The 21,644-nt window shown below is 41.5% G+C and overlaps 1 protein-coding gene across 6 annotated transcripts in view; it reads right to left on the reverse strand.

The window, feature by feature from the left end:
- NRF1 (nuclear respiratory factor 1) overlaps positions 1-21,644 on the reverse strand; it is a 336,328-nt gene that overhangs the window by 96,974 nt on the left and 217,710 nt on the right. Inside the window, exon 11 of one of the 6 annotated variants that reach the window (XM_029615703.1) lies at positions 3,932-4,073. The exons of the other annotated variants lie outside the window; for them this stretch is intronic. Coding sequence (XP_029471563.1) covers positions 3,977-4,073 — 97 coding nt within the window. The 3' untranslated portion in view covers positions 3,932-3,976. Of the gene's footprint in view, positions 1-3,931; positions 4,074-21,644 lie in introns of those variants that run through there. 6 annotated transcript variants of the gene reach the window in all.

Here is a 21,644-nt window from a genome sequence, read left to right on the forward strand (position 1 = left end):
TCAGAACTACCTGAGGATTTTTTTGGGTTGCCAATTTTATATCTTAAACGACTACCTTACTGAAGTAAACCCAGATATCTGTGCAATCACAGAAACGTGGTTTAAACCTTCAGATTTAGCTCTGTTAAATCAACTACCAACTCAGCTTTATGATTTTTTCTCCATACCTAGAACCAAAAGAAAGGGAGGAGGTCTGCTTCTCGCAGCCAAGAAAGGTCTAAGAATATCTTTACAACATTCATATACCACATCAAAATTAGAGCTCTCTTTCTTTAAATCTGATCATTTACAAATTGGCCTAATCTACGCTCCCCCAGGATCTTTAGATTCTGACCCTTCACCAGTCATTGAACTCTCTGCCAAATACTTCACAACCCAGACAACCTGCCATCTTACTGGGTGATTTCAACTTACATGTCGATGCTTCACCACAATCCCCAAATTGTGTTACCCTACTCTCGGCTCTCAACTACATGGGCTTCACACAAATTATAAAAGCCCCTACCCACAAAGCAGGTCACACTTTAGACCTTATTTTCATTAATCAGTGCATCTCAAACACAAATACAATCACATGTTCACCTGTCCCTTGGTCGGACCATCAAATCATCAACACGACCTTCAAGCTTTCACAACATCCTCCACTTTCGTTCCCAAAAAAACACTATTCAATTCAGGAAACCTTGTTCTACAGACCTTCTCATCAATCAGTTCACTAATGAATTATCACATCTCGATCTCTCCAACGCATCTACAGCCACCACCTCATGGTGCAACATCACCAAAAAGATCGCAGACATTACCTGCCCTTCCATCACAAAAGTAGTACAACCTTCGCCAGACAACAGGAAACCCTGGTTCACCCCAGAACTGAAGCTGCTTAAACAAGAGCTAAGAAATAAAGAACACACTTGGAGGAGAAACCCATCCCCCACAACATTAGCTATTTATAAACCTCTCTCAATGCTTATAGGATCACCATACTGAGAACAAAGAGAGATTTTTTCTCAAAAAAAATACATCATTTCATATTTGATTCAAAAGCACTTTTCTCCTACGTTTCAGCTCTCACTAAACCATCACCTCCTACCATTCCTGATGATCAAGCACTCAACAAAGCATCAGAACTAGCAGAATACTTTAAGGATAAAATTGACAAACTGACTATCTCTTTCTCATCATCTTTTTCATATCCCCCTTTCCCTCACATTACCTCACCTCAACTAAATACAACGCTGGAAACTTTCGAGACCACTTCAGCACTTGAGATAGAAAACATACTTAAAAAAATGAAACCGTCATCTCATCCCTTAGACACAATTCCTACTAACCTTCTCATCGCAATAAGAAACTCCATATCAAAACCAATTGCAGACATCATTAACTGCTCTCTCTCCCAGGGTCTAGTTCCTGACCAACTTAAATTAGCCATTCTCAAACCTCTACTTAAAAAACCTAACCTTCCAACCACAGATCCAGCTAACTTCCGCCCAATAGCTAATCTGCCATTGATCGCCAAAAATTATGGAAAAGATAGTCAATAAACAACTATCTGAATATTTGGAAGAAAACAACATTCTTGTATCTTCCCAGTATGGCTTTCGGAAATCGTTAAGCACTGAATCTCTCCTTATCTCTCTTACCGATTCTATTCTATCTAATATGGACAAAAAACAACCACATCTTTTGATACTACTAGATCTCTCTGCAGCCTTTGACACTGTCAACCATTCATCTCTATTAAAATGTCTGGCAGATATAGGCATTAAAGGAACAGTCTTCAGCTGGTTCAAATCCTTCCTAGCAAATAGACAATTCAAAGTAAAGATTAACAACAAAGAATCACAACCGATCCCTTCCAACCGGGGGGTCCCTCAGGGTTCCTCCCTTTCCCCTACCCTCTTCAACATTACCTCTTACCTCTATGTCATCTACTTACTAAACTAAACCTAACTCACTATCTCTACGCGGATGACATCCAGATACTTATCCCAATCTCAGAATCCTTACAAAAAAACCTTGGCTCACTGGAACAATTGTTTGCAACAGATCAATCATCTTCTCTCCAGCCTTTGCCTCATTCTTAACAACAACAAAACTGAGATCCTAATCATCAATCAAGACATCAACATCAAACTTCTAAACCCAGCTGACCTACTCAACTCATCCACTCCCATATTAAATCACTCACCACATGTTCGAGATCTAGGTATCATGCTAGACAATCAGCTCAATTTTAAAAAATTCATAAGCACAACCACCAAAGACTGTTTTTATAAGTTACAAGTCTTAAAAAAATTGAAGCCTCTTTTTTATTTCAACGATTTTCGGATGGTCCTAACAAGCCATTATTCTATCAAAAGTCGACTATTGCAATTCGCTTCTCTTTGGCCTTCCATATTCATCCATCAAACCCCTCCAAATGCTACAGAACTCTGCAGCCAGAATCCTTACCAATACGAATAAAAGAGATCACATCACCCCCATTCTCAAGCTCCTCCACTGGCTGCCTATAAAGCAAAGGATCCTATATAAAGTACTCACCGTAATTCATAAATCCATTCACAATATCTCTCCTCTTCAATTATGTAACCAACTACGCCCTCACTCCTCCTCTAGACCCATCAGAGGAGCATATAAAGGCACACTCTATGTACCTTCAACAAAATCCTCGCATCATAAACGTGCCATATCTACAGCAGGCCCCATTCAATGGAATGCGCTCCCACCAGACATTCGGCTTGAGTTCTGCCACTCTTCATTCAAAAAAAAACTTAAAACCTGGCTCTTTAGCCAAGCTTTTCCAGGACCATGATCATCATTTTTTCCCCTCCAACCAGCAAGAACATATCTTCTTCACAAACCCCCATTTTCCATACCACTACCTACTTCGGTATCTAATCTCTTGCTGCAGGACACTTGAGACTTTCTCACTTATACGTTATAATTTTTATGCTCAATAAGACCTGTCAACTTAATTGTTTAATCCTTTTTTTTTTTTTTTTTTTTCTCCTTTATCTTTTGGTCATCAATGTTACAACGTTATTGTTAAATTTTGAACTTATGTACACTGTTCCAAGTTTCATAACCTTGTTCTATGTAATGCCTTTTGGCAATTTTCATGTTCTGTTTCAATGTAAACCGATGTGATCTTTATTTCATATAGGAACACCGGTATATAAAAATCTAAAAATAAATAAAATAAATAAATATCCCCTTCACCTCTCAGGCAAGTAGTCGCAGCAACAATCCTTGGCTGAGGACCATGCACTAGGGCTCTCTCCAGAATCCTGCAATCATGTGCCCTACATCTCATCACTAAATGTTGTCCTTGCACCATGACTGGAACTCTCTCCCCAGCCCTGGCAAACCTGGAGAGCAGAAGACGAGATTTGAGAATCAAATGCGTATTCTCCTCTTTGCAGTCCCTGAATGCACTTTTAGATGTTAAATGCAAAATTGCTAAGTCTGCTACAATTCCATAGGCATGGCAAGAGACACAGGATCCACTCGGATCTGTGGAATTTTTACTTCTCTCTTTTCACATCTCCCAGAGTCAGCAGTAGTGGCTCTAACATTTACTGTGAGGCAGTGGGAGCTGGAATCATGGCTTCTTCCAGGAGAGCCATGCCTTACAAGAAACACGAAGCAAAATGATGCACCCAAGAAGGAATGCAGGCTGCAAGCGAGGGAGCATGACAGGAGAGAGAGTACAGTAAGAGAGGCCAGGAGACAAACTGGGCAAAAGATGCAGCTTAAAGGGATAGGACGAGAAAGGCTTGAAAGGAAGCTAGGGTAAGGGAGGATGATGATAATTAAATACACTATATGGTAGGAAGACTTGCTCTAGCTCTAATAGATTTTGACACAGAGACAGAAAGCAATTTTTATCCATGCATTTTAATTGTTTCATCTTCACAGACAAAATTGTGTTTTTCAACTCTATCGAAGCGATAGTCCTATAGAGGGATCCATTTTAGAGCGAATTCCATTCAGTTGGTATTTCTTGGCTTAAGGATGGTGTCAGCCAGTCTTCATTTAACCCAATCAAATAGTGTATTCCGGGCTCTCCTCTGGTATAAAGCAAGCAGAGAACTGATTACCATCATAAACTGTATAATTTAAAAAAACTGGTCTGCATTTCCTTTTATTAAATCATTTTACATAATGCTATAATGAGCTTACTATTTGTATTTAAACCCTTTTCCTTCCTTGTAGCTGACAATTAAACCAACATCCAGGCTTTCTGTTGGGCTGAGTGTCGTCGCATAGCAGAGGAGCCTGTAACACTTGGAGCAGAGATTTAAAATGTTTTCTTTCATTTAGATAATTACTTTGAAAGCTTTGCAAAATACAGTATCTTCTTTCCTTGACATATAATTACTATAAACAGTTGGTTGTGGCATGGATTTTGTAGCAGGACACCTTAAAGACTCTTCACAAGGGTGGGGCAGTGCATGGCATAAGTTAGGTTTGTGTTTTACTTTTAGGTTGGAAGAGTCTTTCTGATACAGGCAAAATATATATGCTCCAGGAGTCATATTGGTTCAGCATTCAGTCACCTTGTTGAGCTAAAGAAACCCTAGAAAAAACTACTATAACACTATGAAACCAGAAAATCTATTTGAACAAAGTCATGGCATATAACCATGGTGCAACACCATGTTTTATGATTCTCATGGGGTACCATCTCCAAATGGGTTTTGCACATACCACGATAGGAATGAACTTCAATCGTAAACCAGGAAGACAGCAGAGTACACTCATAAAATCCATCACTAGTGACTTTCCCAGCAATTACTCGTGGTACTTTTGCAGTTTTCATAGAAGCCTAGAATATGATGGCAGATACTTAGATAGGGGCCCATAAGGCCCATCTAATCTGTTCATATTACTTTCTGGAACTATGCTACAGATCCCGGTTAATTACTGTCTTCCTCAAGGTGGTGGATTAGATTAAAAACGGGTTCAGTGATGGATAACAGAGGGTAGTGGAAAATGGAAGAGGAGAGAAAGGTGGAGTGCCCCAGAGATCAGTTAGGAAGAATTTGCCTTTTTACAGATAACAAAATCTACCACCAGACACGAGAACACCAATATACTTTCTATTGGGAAAACAGAACAAGCTGGACTGCTACAAATCCTCATGCAGAAAGTGAACATGAGCAGAATACCTCACACCTCAGTCGCGTACACAGGACACAGATCCTCACCAAAATACATAATAAGTGACCACAAACTAGGAATAGAAATATAGAGACAAAACTTGAATTCTGTGCTCTGCTGTACATTCCAACCTCACCCTCTCACATCCTGTTTCCTGCAGCCAGGAGGGGAGAGGGGAACATGAGGGGAGGGACTAGATTAGGGAGCAGAACAGCTGTTCTTTGCTCTGCTCAAGCATTACCCCCCTCCTCTCCTGTTGCTTGCAGGCTGACCGGGAGGGAAGGGGCTAGAGCAGGAATCAGAGGGCTGTTCTCTGCTGCCTGAGATTTATTTATCATTGGCCAATAGTCAGGGGGCAGGATCCTACATAGGGCCCTGGCAGGTACCCCTATATACCCATAGGTAAAAGTGAATGTGGGAGCAATCTGATCTTTTTCAGTACTGCAGAACCTCTCCCATCTTCAAAGATCGCTTGAACAGATTTGCCAGAACCTTTCTGAGATCCTTTAAAATGCTAGTATGTATCCCATTAAGCCCATAGCTCTGTTTACTTTCAGTTTTGCAAGCGCCACACAAACCCTTTCTTCTGTGAATGACGTAGCAACTATCGTGTTACCATATGTACTCCTTGCCAACTACCATCTCCAATTTCTTCTTCAATGAACACTGAAAAAATACATCAGTTCCACATTTCAGCTTTTTCCTGGTCTACCGCCACTTAATTCATTTTCTCCTCTGTCCGTCACCTCTATCCTTTTCCATCAAGATATCTGGAAAAAAAGTCGTCGCCTCACTTCACAATGCTGACTTACACCTCAACTGTCACTATCAACTTCCCTGTTTCTCTCAACTTTTACAGATATTCTTTCCTGTTCTCCCTTTTCTGAGATCCCTTGTATCCTTTGAATGCTAATTCTTATGCCCTTACTTTTACAGTCATAACCAGGGGTGCTGAAAAGGTACAAGCAGAAAATGATTCCCTGTTCCACCATGTTTGTACTTCTCTGCCATTTGAGCCATCAATATTTTCTTGCACTCTTTTCATTCTGTATTTCAATTTTACTGTAAGTTTCTCTCTCAACCACCTTTATAGTATTTGCTTTGCATCAGACACCAGTCCACCTGCTTTCCCTGGGTGGGAAAAAATGAAGCCCCCCCCCCGGGTGGGGGACAGAGTGATTCTGACACCGAAGGAGACATTCTGGAAAAATACTGCAGAAGGCAAGCCTGAAAACATCTTCAGAGCTTTCATGAACATTTTCGGTAGTACCTCAGTGACTTTGCTAATGCTTGTGGTACTGATAAACAGAAGATTCCCCAGCAATCCCAGATGTGCTAATGGCAAAAGGCAAAATTCCAAAGGATTAATGATGCTATTTGCCATAAAATGCTACTCTACATTTTGGCTAGCCTGTCTCAAGAGTTTCAATCCTTACACCGTTAAATGCAGTTTCCTGCATACAGAAAGGACAATGTGCTCATTTTTCCAGCTCCACTTTACCCAAGAACAGATCTGCCTGTTCTGCAAGCATTCTTTGCCAATACTGTACACTTTAGAAGAGAAGGACTCTCCTATCGCAGGAAGAGCAGCTCTCATGCTCCCCTATTCCAACCCTAACATAAAGATTCTCATGCTGCTTGCATCTGCTCTTATAAAGCAAACTTGCTTACCTGTAACAGGTGTTCTCCACAGACAGCCAGACAAATTAGCCACCTAAGTGGGTGATGACATTTGATGGTACAGAGCCGGAAAAGCTTTCTTGGAGCACAGAAAAAACCTGCATGGGTGCTCCCGTGCAGCCGCCCCCAGACAAATCTCTTCCATCTCTTCAGCTGCTTTGCTGTCTACAGGGAACACCTGTTACAGGTAAGCAACTTGGCTTTCTCCATGGACAAGCAGGATAAATAATCAGCCACACAAGTGAGCTCTCCCAAACTGAGGTGTACATGAAAACATTTGCCATGTTCTTACATCAGTAGTGAAAAACATGGAACCCGTGTGATAAAGAGATTGGGGGAGAGTTGAAGGAATTAATCAAAAAAGCTCTTGAGAACTGCTTGGGCAATACTGCTGTCTTGACGTGAATCATTTTTTAGGCACTGATGAGCAATGAAAGTAAGGAGAGACCGGTAGCAGCCTTGCAAGTATCTTCTATGGAAGCAGAGCAAAGATGGGCTAAGGAAGCTGCCGAAGCTCTGACGGGATGGGCTTTCACCTTACTTTGGAGTCACTGTCCTGGCTGAGTATAACAAGAAGAGATGCCAGCAGAAATCCATGTGGAGAGCTCTTTTTGTAACTGAAAATCCCTGTCTGATGGATTAGAGATGAGCATCTACGAAGACTTTCTGTAAAACTCTGTTCTCTCCAGATAAACAATAAAGCTCTCATGCAGTCCAATGCATGAAGAGCCTGTTGCCCGTATTGGTGTGTGGCCTTGGAAAAAATAGATTGGATTTGTGAAACTGTGAGACAACTTTTGGTAGAAATTTAGGATGAGTTTTCAAAACTACTATTCTGTTGTGGAAATTTTGGGTATTTAGAGAATATGAGACTAGTGCTTACAACTCGCTTACTCTTCGTGAAATAAAACCTTCCAAGAAAAGAATTTTAGTTCTACTGTGGCTAAAGGAGTAGGAGGATTTTTTAACCAGAGGTTTAAGATAAGTTAGGCTTTTCATGAATCTGACAACTGTACATTGCTGGGAGATAGGAATTCCTTCTAACACATATACTCGTATAGCACCAAGATGAACACCGAATCCTGAGTCTGAAAGGCTTAAAAGGTATTGAAGAAAGAGGTGAACAGGACACTTAAAGGGGTCCTCATTTGACCCATGAACACCAGACAGAAAATCTTTTCCAGCTGAAGTTGTAAGATCTTTTGGCAGAACATTTTCTTGATACTAGAATAACTTTACTCACTGCATAGAAGAGACTAGTTGACTTTCAACATCCATGCGGTCAGAGTCAAAGACCAACGGGTGGGATGAAAAAGATTCCAGTTGTACTGAATGATCAGGGATGGGAATATTTTCTATTTTGTCTGCTGAACGGCTAGGCATTGACACCACAGAAACCAAACTTGATGTGGTTTAAAAGGAGCTATTATAATCTCATGGGATCTTTTTTGTCTTCATTTAATTGTTTTGGCCATAAATAGTGCCCCCAATTTCCTGCGGTAGATTTTTCAAGATTCTGTGGCAAATTTACATAATTTTACATATTTTTTTTCTTTACTTTAGAAAAATAAAGTCATTTTCTGACAGTTGTGTGTCCAATTAATTTATTCAGTTCTTTATTAGAGGAAAAGGGATCTCAGTGATTAATGTTGTGGAGAAAGGAGGGTAAGGGATCTGTGAATGGGGAGAGGGAGAAGGAAAATGAAGGGATCTCAGGCAGTAGGTTAGAGGAACATAGGGAGGGGGGATGGGGGAATCAGGGAGAAGGAAAAAGGAGCAGAGGAGAGGATCTGGGATCAGGGAGGAAAGAATGGTTGACTCCCATCATGCCCCACCCCCGTCTTTGAACCTTCCTCGCATCACACTCCCTTTTCATCTCCTCACTCACATCCCACACATGCTCCAATCTTCTCACTCATTATCTCTCCATGCATACCCCTCCAATCTCCTCATTCATATCACTCACACCCCGCAGCTCAAAGTAAATAATAATATAACAATTCACTTCTGCAATTTTTAGGATTTTAATTATGTGGCGGGGCTGTAGTGTTAGCAGTAATGATGTCATCTATATTTATGATGGAGTTGTATTTATGTTTCTATATTGTGAATGTTATTCTGTAAACCAGTTTGGAAGTTTTTGTTGATTAGGCAGTATATACATTTTATAATTAAAATACATTATATCAAATTATCACCACTTTCCTTAACAGGAACACTATTTAAGCAGGTGTTTTTGATCATCAACCCATGCATATCTGGGTGGAAGCTTTATAATTTCATATCACTTGTTTTTCCAATAGTTGACCAATTTGTAAAAAGAATTTAATTGGTCATAGACTTCTTAACTTTTGGAAACAGGTAGCCAAGTTTAAGTTATGTTCCTTTAAAGTTCCTGCTGAGCAAGCTGTCAATAGGCAAAATTATTCCAAGCAGCCACTGAGCAAGACCGATACCCCTGTGTTCTGACCTCCGATCAGACTAAAGTTCAAACTTTACTTGTTCTGGATGAGTATTAATTTGCCTTCTCATAAAGCTTTATTTTTTTTTTCATTCTCACAGTCTCTTTCCTTCTCTCCACAGCAGCTTTGCTTCATCTGTGGTGCTACTCAATTAATTATTTCAAATAATTTCTTTTCAAATTCTCTACTTAGGCAGTTTTCTTCACCGGTGGCTCCATTTTATAAAACTATGAATTCTCTTTTACACTTGTACACATGCACACAGTTCAGGACATGGGACAGCTCCCTTAAGAACACTGCCCCCATCTCATACAGAATTTATCTGTTTGTGAAATTAAATAATGCCCTTCAGCTTCACAGCTCTGCCTCTGTGCCTTTCAACTCTTGTCTCACTAATATATATATATCTTCCCCAGGCTCGAGCCGCAGTCCTCAGTAATCCCCCCAGAGATCTTTAAACAGTGGCAGGAGCTCCCCAATACTCCTTCCTGATGCTCCCAGCATTAGACACGCAGCGGTGTCCTTGGTGGGTTTGCAGCAGCAGCAGCTGTCACTACTGCATCCTTGGGACCTCCACCATGATGGCGGCAGCTGGCAATACAGCTCCCCCCTGCCTCCTTGAGCCAGCATGGCTCCTTTTGGGGTGGTAGGGTGCTCTCCCACTGCTATTCCCTTCAATTCCAGCTCCCCTCTTGCAGCGGCTGCCTCCTCCTCACTGCTGTGCCATTCAGCAACAGCAGAACCTGGGTGGCAGTACTCCAACTTCACCAAGAACCTCTGGGCCACAGCTCTCTTGCTGGCCCCCTGTGACAGCCAGCTCTCCCCTGCAGCCTCACCACCCAGACGACCAGCAACCAGCCTGGGCATCACTGCAAAGGGAAAGCCCCCAGGTAAAATGTATTTCATTTTTTCACCTATTCACATCTCAATATTCTCTTAATCACATTCCCTTCCCTGGTGCTTCACTCCCTTGTGTCCCCTTCTCTACCTCCCCCAACCCACACCTCCTTGAATTCATACTCCCCCATCAGCAGGGGAAACAGAGGTAGTGCAGCACCTCAGGCCATATCATACTCCCCTTCTGTTGGGGGCTGGTGTCAAGCTTTGAACGCTCCACCCCGCGTGGATAGAACCACTCAGCACAGGACGCTGCAGTGCTGAGTGGTTCTATCAGTAAAGAGGGAGCATGTGGCTTTTGGCTCTGCTGTGCTGCAGATAAGCCTGCATCATGTTGGGGAAGAGATGCTGGGCCACTACAACTCATGGTCCAGCCCTAGTCTCCTGTGGAGATGCTGAAGGGAATGGGCAATTCCATGGGAAGACCCAGACCTTTCAGCTCTTCCTGAGGCCATGGAATCATGATAGACCAGGAACCCTGGCTATACGTATTATCAGGGGGGAACACACAGAGAAGCCTATAATCCCGTGGGATTGAAAAAACATCAGTCACTAGACTGTTCCTTGCTGGTCTCCTGGAGCAGTACGTGGGAACTTTGCTGTTTACTGGCATCAAAAACAGATCTATCTGTGAAGTGCCCCAAAGCTGAAAGAGTTCTCAAATTATGTGATGGTCCAATGACCATTTGTTTAGTTGTACTTGGTGATTAAATGCATCTGCTATCTGATTTTGTTTCTTGGGAAGATGGAGAGCTAAAGGTTACATTTTTTGAGGAAACTGCCCATTTCCATATTGCAGGTTACTTGACAAAAGACTGAAGAAGCCTGTTCCTCCTTGCTTGTTTATACATCATTATCTGTCTGGATCAATACCACTTTCTCCTTTAACCAGGGACTGAATACTTTTAAAGCACTGAAAATTGCTCTTAGCTCTAGATAATTTAAGTGGCGTAATCTTTCTTGTGGAGACCAAGCTTCTTGACAGCAAACATCGTTCAGATGAGCTCCTCATCCTTAGAGGTATCTGTGGTTACTGAAATTTGAAATTGAGGATGGTTGAAAAAACTGAGCTCTCAACAGATTTGAATGACCTGAAGAGAATGTTGTATATACGTACCTTGTGTGAAAAATGGCTGCAGATACTGGTTGCACTGAAACCTCAGGTGCCAGTGAGCATGTCTCATGTTGAGATATGCTGCCTGTTTTAGACGCTACTGCGCTTCTCTTTCCTAAACTGTTAGATGAAATATTGTAATTGCTTCAGCAGCACTCTGCTACTTTTTGAGTCTTGTAACTACAGCGTTTTTGAGTTACCTCTTTAATTCCCCCTTGAGACAGTGTTTCTGCAAAAACACGGCTCTTGTAGGGGGCCAGGGCTTAATTTTTTCCTTTACCAAAACACTTCTTCTAAGCTGAAATTGTGCAGCCTTTTCAAACAAAACAATTTTATTTCAGGGAGGAAGTGATGTCACCTCCAGTGATGGCTGCCTAAAAGTGGAGCTCCGGATCAGACTCTAAAATCGGCCACCATACCACTGCTAAATTTGTTTATCCCGACAGTACAGTCCTGTGAGGGTCTCGGTTTGCGATTTGCGATGTCTAGGCGAAAAAAAAAAAAAAGCCAGACCTGAAGACATTTTCCTTCGCCAGCCCGGGACGTCTCTCAGGTCCTTGGCTGTGGCGAGGGAGAAGACCGCCAGCGACCACACGATCGCGTCAGAGGAGAACTACATTGGAGCCAAGGCAGAGGGGATTCCCTCACAGGTGAATTTCTGCCGATGGTTTGCTGAATTGAGCCAGGACATTGGCAACATGCTCACGGAGCTGCGGGGTGGAGTGGCGTCTCTGGGAAACCGCATGTCAAAGGTGGAGTCCCGAACGGAGGAGCAGGCTGCTGATACAGTGTCCTGTCAGGAAGACGTGGCAGGCATTTCAAATTCACTGACTGAGATGGAAAAGCACATGGAGGACCTAGAAAATAGATCCAGGAGATCTAATTTGCATTTCAGGGGGTTCCTGAGCTGCCCGCCTTTAAAGACTGTTTTCGGGTGGTAACTAGCATTTGCACACAAGTGCTGGACCTATGTGGATGTGGCTGTGCACACAGAGCCCTTGGTCGGCCCAGAGGGAATCTTCCCTGGAATATAGTAGTCTGTTTTCATAATTTTACTCTAAAGGAGAAAGTGGCTAGGATGGCCAGAAAGAAAGGCCAAATTATGTGGCATGAACATCCAGCAGATATCTTTCAGGATCTTTCCCTGATCACCATTTGTAAGCAGAGAGCCTTTTGGGATATTCTCACTGTGTTGAAGTGTGAGGACATCCGCTACAGATGGACTTTTCCATTTGGACTTCTGTTTTCTGCTAAAGGCCAATCCATTAAAGTGAAAACAGTGGAAGCTGCAGCGGATTTTTTGCGCTTGGCTGATATTCCTGTACCCCTGGGAGATCATGCAGTAGCCAGTGGGCCACGTTTGGAAAAGAATAGCGATCAGCCTAAATGGTAGAGGATTCAGGGGTCTAGTAGGTGTCTCAGGAGGCAGTCGGATTCACACTTGTCACCTGGAACGGCGAGTGTTGGATGAACATTTTCTCTCTGGGCTTCTCTGTTCTAGTCTGGTGATTCTATTATGCTTTGTGATATGAGTATTTTCTCATTTATTTCTGGGATGGGCAAATTTAACTCCTAACATTTTGAAGGTTGCTACCATCAAGGGGATTTTTGGGTGTGCTGCTTTCAATTTGGGTTTTCTTTTTTAGCTCCGAGTTGAAGTTGGTGAGCTCATGCCATATTTGGTGGTGTCTTCCTCCAGGGGGGGGGGATTATGCACCTTGTGGGGGTGAGGTGTAGCTTAAAATTTGGGTTTCAGGGGAAGGGGGGATGGGGTTGGGATGCTTCCCAGGATTGGGCTCGTATGGCATTATCTAGCCCCTTGTTTATCAGGTTTATTCTGTGTGTGGGATCGCGAGGATGGATTGGAAGAGGGTGGGGAAATTTGGGGTTTGTCTTTTATGCATGTTGCATCTTGTTTGTTTTTTTTTTACTTGATGGGGACTCTTAAGATTATGTCTATCAATCCTATGGGTCTTAACTCTCCAGTTAAAAGGAAACAGCTCTTTAAAGAGGCGGAAGATTTAGGCGCAAATGTGATCTTCTGCCAAGAAACAAACCTTAAGGTCTGATTACTGCATCTCATGGGTTATAAAATGTACCCTATTCACTATTTTGCACCGGCAACCAAAGATAAATATTGTGGGGTGGGGATCTTGTTTGCTCACAATATAATTGTGAATGTTTTTCGTGATGTCCATGGTAGGTTCTTGATCCTAAAGATGTCCATTAATGGAGAAAGGCTCACTTTGGTAAACCTATAGCCCCAAACACTAACCAGGGAGTCTTTTTTCAGACCCTAATAGATATTTTACATGATTGGACGGAAGGTCAAATCTTGTTAGGGAGGGATTTTAATATCACGCGTTACCCATATGTGGATAACTCTTCTTGGACTGGGGATGCATCCCGCTCTCAGGGACATTCTTTGAAAAATTTGATTCATAATTGGGATTTGCAGGATATATGGAGACTGAGGAATCCTTCCTTAAAAGATTACATTTTCTACTCTGCGCCTCATAATTCCTACTCGCATATTGATTATTTTTTATTAGATACTATGCTGGTGGGAGCTGTACAAGATACTGGTATTGGATACATTACTTGGTCCAACCACATGTTGATATGGGTGGAGTTTTAGGTAGCTAGGGGGCAGTTGGGAAGCAGGTTTTGGAAGTTAAATGAATCCCCCTTGCTGATAAGGAGTTTACAGCAGCGCTTATTAAAGATATTGAGGATTATTTCTCACTTAATGACACTGGTAATGTTAACTCTGCAATTCATATACATAGTAACATAGTAATGATGGCAGAAAAAGTCCAAAATGGCCCATCTAGTCTGCCCAGCAAGCTTCCCAAGGTAGTAACTGCCGCTCCATGCAGGTTACCCCCATGTTTCTCTTAAGGGTAGTAACTGCTGCTCTGTGCAGGTTACCCCCATGTTTCTCTTAAGGGTATTTTATGTTTATTTATGTTTATTTATGTTTTCTCAAATTAACTATGTTCAATGTAAACCGCTAAATGTTCAATGTAAACCGCTAAATGAAGCGATAGTTACGGTTCCTTAGCGATAGTTTTGGTTCCTTGTAAACCGGGGTGATATGTATACTATACAGGAACCCCGGTATATAAATTCTTTAAATAAATAAATAAATAAATAAATAAATAAAGGGTAGTAACTGCCACTCCATGCCGGTTTAGCTTATTTATTCTCATCCTCCAGCTTTTTAGGGATCCACAGTGTTTATCTCATGCCCCTTTGAAATCCTTCACAGTTTTAGTCTTCACCACTTCCTCCGGAAGGGCATTCCAGGCATCCACCACCCTCTCAGTGAAGAAATATTTCCTGACATTGGTTCTAAGTCTTCCTCCCTGGAGTTTCAAATCGTGACCCCTAGTTCTATTAAATTGTTTCCAATGGAAAAGGTTTGTTGGCAACCATGGATCATTAAAACCTTTCAAGTATATGAAGGTCTGTATATCACCCCTGCTCCTCCTAGCCCCGTCACTTATTCATGGGGATCAGTTGGGCTTTGTTCCTGGGCAACTAGAAGCAGACAATGTCCAGAGAGTATTAAATCTTAGTTGGTGGGTTCAACATCAAAAGATACCGGCTATTCTTTTGGCGATAGATGCCGAGGCGGCCTTTGATCGGGTTCACTGGCATTACCTTTTTCAGGTACTCGAGAAGTTTGGGTTGGGTTTTTCCTTTTTGATTTGGGTTGGAGCACTCCATGATCAACCAAAAGCTCGGGTTAGGGTCAATGGGAGCTACTTGGGTTTATTTGACGTAGGCAGGTGTACTCGCCAGGGGTGTCCCTTGTCCCCTCTTTTATTCACGCTATCTTTGGAATCCTTTGCATGGACGGTCAGGAATTCTGAGCTTGTTCAGGGGTGGTGGTTGCTAGGAAATCAAATAAAATGATTTTAATTTGCAGATGACTTGCTGTTCATCTTGACAGACCCCCAACCAATCTCTACTGGTCCTTCTTGGAGACATGAGTTTTGGCTCTGTGTCGGGGTTCAAGGTCAACGAGGACAAGTCTAAGCTTTTAAATCTTTTGTTAGATGTAATACAGGTGGAGCGATTATGAAAGTCACTCCACTTCAGATGGGCTTCTGGTTATGGAAAGTACTTAGGGGTTCGATTGGGGTCTGATCTGTCTACCTTGTTTTCTTTAAATTATACTCCCCTGTTTAGAGAAATTCTCCAAGATTTGGAAAGGTGGGACAGTTTTGAGCTATCTTGGTTTGGTAGAATTTCCATGGTTAAGATGAATGTTTTTGCACACTTATGTTATTTTTTCCAAACGTTACCAGTGGCAGTCTCTTCCCGGGTACTTAGACTGGCAGAAGGCTTTGATGCACTTTATTTGTAAAAGACGTCCACCCAGGGTTGCAGTGTTATCAGTGTTATTGAGACCCAAAAGTCAGGGAGGGTTGGGAGTCCCAAACTTGGAATTTTACTATGCAGCTTCTCAACTAAAGACAATCTAGGCATGGCACTGTAGAAGTAAGTGCAAGGTTTGAGTAGATATAGAGCAGGATATCTTTGGACTATCACCATTAGACACTGTTGTGTGGAGGGCTCAAGTCGCCTGCTCAGTGAGACATGCCAACTGAGAGTTCCGGATCCATTTATCTTCTATATTTGATTTCCTTTCTTAATGCCGCATACGAAGAGATAGGCTAAACTGAGGGGAGCTGGTTTAAGCTCCTCTCCTTTGGAAACATCTCAGCCCCGAATCAGGAGATTCTTTGTGGGGACCACAATGAACATGCCGGGAGAGTTGATTGCATCAGGGATGGTTGTAGAGTGTACACCGTCCCCTTTGACCCTGGACATCTCGTTGAGCCCCAGTGCACCATGCAGGCCTGCTCCACCATGCCATGAGATGGATGGAGAACAGGCAGAGATAGCGACTCCCCCAGGGACTACTGGGGAGGTGTGATCGCTTTGCTATCGGGAGATTCCCTCCAAGAAACCAGAGGGACAGAGGAGCTGAGGAGGTACTACCCCATGAGGATGGAAGTGGTAGGGGATATGGCCTCCACGACCCGATGGGAACACTGCTAGCATCACTGCCATTAGCAGGTATGGAAAATGGAGCAGACGCAGCTATAAGGGTAGGGGGTGCAACTCCAGGAATTCTTGCCTCTATGGTAAACACCCAGCCCCCCTCTGAAATGACTTTGGCCACATTATGGTCTGTCTTAAAGTCTCTGGAAGCTTCAATTGTTTCTCTGTCTAAAATTACATTGGAAACTAAAAACCAGGTGGTTTTAAATGCAAATATGATTTCTTCTCAAAATAATAAAGTTGAAGCATTGGAGCAGTGCTTGGTTGCAGCTGAAAAGATACAGCATAATTTGGTTCAAGCTGAATTAACAACAAAAAGTTGGAAAATATAGAAAACATTCTAAGATCACATAATTTAAGAATTTTGAATTTCTCCGTGATCAAGATGATTTCTCCTTTGGAACTTTTTAAAATATATACTTCCCAGGTGCTAAAGCTCCCGGATACAGCTATGCCAGTAATCACTAAGGCATAATTATTTGCCTCAAGCCACAGATAATAGTGAGGATGTGAATGGACAATCATTACAGTTGGACATTTCTGAGATACCTGAGATGTCTCAAGAAACTACGATTACCAGAAGACAACCTCTTCTAATCTCGTTTGCATTTCTTATGGATCGGAACAATATTTTCAGGTTATTTTTCTGAAATAGACAGACCTTATTTTATGGTCAAAAGATTTGGATTTATCCTGACCTTACTAAAACAACTCAATCTAGAAGAAAAAATTTCCTAATTATGCGTCCACATGTTTTGCAAAAAGGGGCACAGTTTGTTCTTCAGTATCCATGTAAATGTTGTATCAGGCATCATAATGAGAATTATATATTTTTTGATCCATCTCATTTAAGAGTATTCCTGGATTCGCAACCCTAATGAACCCCTAGTTGGCTTGGTAGTAAGGGATAATAGTTGGGAATCTCACTTAGCCACCACTATTGTATTAGGAATCATTTTCTTAACAAAACGCTCATATTACAGAGCTCTCCTACTTTTCTTTTTTCAGTGCTATATTAATAATTGAGATGAATCTTAGTATTTCCTTTTTTTGTAATCTAGAATTGCACTGTTATTTCTCAACCAAATTTACTTGTGTATATTGAAATGCTGATAAATAAAAAATTTAAAAAAAAAAAAGACACTGTTGTGTGGCACGCAGGTATATCAGAGTGTGAACTTAGCAGGGGTTCACCTTTCAATGCCCATTCTCTGAGGGTCTGGCATCTCAGCTAGTGGGAGATAAGCACTACTGGCATTCTATCTCCTTCCTATATAATAAACATTTTCCACCAGGGGACTCACTCAATCCTGCAGCCTTTTGGAAACATTTAGGCATTGAGACTGGAACAGGTTTGGGGAGCAAGTTCCGTTCTATCCTTTGAGGTATTGCGTCAGTCAAAACCTCTGTAGGAGAAGATGTTATTTACAACTAGAATCTTTTATTCGATCCAAGAGGATAGCTATAGACCTAGGCAGTAGCAAATCAATGTTTGAAATTTTCTGCACAAGAGCAGATAAATTAAACAAGATGATATATAGACTATATACTCTACTTACTGGGGACCTTGATTATAAAACTAGACATGTTCTGCCTTGGGAGTCTGATCTTTCTTTTACCTTGGAGGATGTGGAGTGGGATATGTGTTACCAGGCACTGGAGAAAAGTCCTGTATCCTCCTCAATTTTGGAAAATGGGTACAAATTATTATATAGGTGGTATCTCACCCCAGAGAAATTAGCCAATAATTATTCGGGGACCTCTGCTCTCTGCTGGCACAATTGTGAGAACTGTGGTACCTTCTTTCATATTTGGTGGGCCTGCCCTAAAGTTTCTGAGTATTGGGTTATGGTTTTAGAACTTGTAGCTGACATTACTGACATTCACTTACCTAATTCACCTGCTTTCAGTGGGCCTCCCTGATATTGATAAACGGGTTAGGCGTCTTATTGGTTATAATATTGTGGAGGCGCAGTGAAACTCGCTGCTTGGTGGCAGAAAGTGGAGGTACCACAGAGATTCCACTTGCAGTCGAGGTCATCTTGGCTTTTTACACTTTATAAATTAATCGCTCATCTCCATGATATTCAGAGGTTTGAAAAAAACATGGAGTTCTGTTATATGTTGGCGGGCTCTTAGGGGTTTAGGTTAGGGGATTTATTGGACCAATAGTCTTTTCGTAGGGTGTCTTGTTTCTCATGAGTCCTAATCCTGTGGGATCTGGAATGGGAAGGGTGGGGTGGGTTGCCTAGGGGGAAGGTGAGGGAGCTGGATTTGGGAGTAACTGATAAGTTAAAATATAAAACAAAATGTTGTTGGGGTTCACACTTTGTGGTTTGATGTGGTGGCATGTTGTACTGGCTATGTTTTGATGTTGTATTCTGTATATGCTGTTCTTGTTAATAAACAGTAAATAAAAAAAAAAAACAATCTTTATTTTATCCTACAATTTGTGGTGGACTCTAAATTAATTGGATACACCTTATTTATTACATTATTGTCATGTTGAGATAAGCCGCTTTAATTCACGAGATGCTAAAATCACTCAATATAACTGTTTTGAATACTATGTTATGGATTTACCATCCAGGAAAATCATTATAATCTGCTAATAAGGGACTATTAGAAATTCCATCTGTATGTCATGCACAATGTGGATAGACTCGAGAGAGTGAGAAGTATGACAGGACAGTACACCTTGGTGAAGATTTGACATCATTTGGAGTGAGGAAAGTCTCACAAAGATGAAATTTTGTACTATGTTCTCTCACCCTAGCTTGATAGTACTCTGTTACAAAATGTGAAAAATAGGGATTATCACAGGCGCACATGTACGCAGGGGAACCGTATTTTATACCATGCGTATGGCGACGGGTGCATGTTATAAAATAGCCGAGGCCATGGTTGCGCTGGGAACTGCACGCACATAGACACCCACACGCACCTTTTAAAACTGACATCATAGTGTTTTGGTAAGATTCAAAGACAATTTATTAAAGAATAACCACTTCTTCATGGTAGAGAGATAGATTTACAAGCTCCACCGTATCTGTCCAAGATAGTCGAACAAGTATGAAAAACTGGATGTCATCAGCATACAGTTTGTACTCATAAGAACATAAAAAACTGCCATGCTGGGTCAGACCAAGGGTCCATCAAGCCCAGCATCCTGTTTCTAACAGAGGCCAAACCAGGTCACAAGAACCTGGCAAGTACCCAAACACTAAGAAGATCACTTGCTACTGATGCAATTAATAGCAGTGGCTATTAGCTAAGTAAACTTGATTAATAGCAGTTAATGGACTTCTCCTGCAAGAATTTATCCAAACCTTTTTTGAACCCAGCTACACTAACTACACTAACCATGTCCTCTGGCAACAAATTCCAGAGCTTAATTGTGTGTTGAGTGAAAAAGAATTTTCTCCGATTAGTCTTAAATGTGCTACTTGCTAATTTCATGGAATGCCCCCTGGTCCTTCTATTATCAGAAAGTGTAAATAACCGATTCACATCTACTCGTTCAAGACCTCTCATGATCTTAAAGACCTCTATCATATCCCCCCTCAGCCGTCTCTTCTCCAAGCTGAACAGCCCCAACTTCTTCAGCCTTTCCTCATAGGGGAGCTGTTCAATCCCCTTTATCAATTTGGTTGCCCTTCTCTGTACTTTCTCCATCGCAACTGTATCTTTTTTGAGATGCGGCGACTAGAATTGTACACAGTATTCAAGGTGCAGTCTTCACCATGGAGCGATACAGAGGCGTTATGACATTTTCCATTTTAACCACCATTCCCTTCCTAAAAATTCCTAATATTCTGTTTGCTTTTTTGACTGCTGCAACACACTGAGCCGACAATTTCAAAGTATTATCCACTATGATGCCTAGATCTTTTTCCTGGGTGGAAGATCCTAATATGGATCCTAACATCGTGTAACTACAGCAAGGGTTATTTTTCCCTATATGCAACACCTTGCACTTGTCAACATTAAATTTCATCTGCCATTTGGATGTCCAATCTTCCTGTCTTGCAAGGTCCCCTTGTAATGTATCACAATCCTCTTGTGTTTTAACTACTCTGAATAATTTTGTATCATCCGCAAATTTGATAACCTCACTCATTGTATTCCTTTCCAGATCATTTATAAATATATTGAAAAGCACAGGTCCAAGTACAGATCCCTGAGGCACTCCACTGTTTACCCTTTTCCACTGAGAAAACTGACCATTTAATCCTACTCTATGTTTCCTGTCTTTAACCAGTTTGTAATCCACAAAAGGACATTGCCTCCTATCCCATGACTTTTTAGTTTTCTTAGAAGCCTCTCATGAGGGACTTTGTCAAATACCTTCTGAAAATCCAAATGAACTACATCTACCGGTTCACCTTTATCCTCATGTTTATTAACCCCTTCAAAAAATGAAGCAGATTTGTTAGGCAAGACTTCCCATGAGTAAATCCATGTTGACTGTATTCCATTAAATCATGTCTTTCTATATGCTCTATGATTTTGATCTTTAGAATAGTTTCCACTATTTTTCCTGGCACTGAAGTCAGGCTCACTGGTCTATAGTTTCCCGGATCACCCCTGGAGCCCTTTTTAAATATTAGGGTTACACTGGCAACTCTCCAGTCTTCAAGTACAATTGATGATTTTAATGATAGGTTACAAATTTTAACTAATATATCAGAAATTTCATTTTTTAGTTCCTTCAGTACCCTAGGATGCATACCATCTGGTCTAAATGATTTGCTACTCTTTAGTTTATCAATCTGGCCTACTACATCTTCCAGGTTCACAGTGATTTGGTTCAGTTCGTCTGACTCATTTTTATTTATTTAAAACGTTTCTGTACTGACATTCGTTTGCACATCACATCGGTTTACATAGAACGGGTATAAAATAACATTGGGAAGAAAAGGAAAGTTACATGGAACAGGGAGTTAAAGGAACATTGGTTGTATAAAAGAGAAGGTAAAGCGAAGTCTAGAAGGTTATAACAAATGTGTTAACAATTACAACTTAAGACGTAAATAAACTTGGTGGTTAAGTGAAATAAGTGAGAAGGTATGGGACTGGGGGCTGGAGGGGAGAGTGGGGGAGGAAGAACGGTGAATAAGGGTTGACCAAGGCTTTGGGGACTCCCTGTGGTAATTTGCCTAGAGATATTGTGGCTTGTTTTCACGAATTTCCTGTAAAGGAAAAAGTCTTGATAGCTACATGGGAACATGGTGCTTTCACTTGGAAAG

Source organism: Rhinatrema bivittatum, chromosome 9, assembly GCF_901001135.1.
Source record: "Rhinatrema bivittatum chromosome 9, aRhiBiv1.1, whole genome shotgun sequence".
NCBI classification, from domain to species: Eukaryota; Metazoa; Chordata; class Amphibia; order Gymnophiona; family Rhinatrematidae; genus Rhinatrema; species Rhinatrema bivittatum.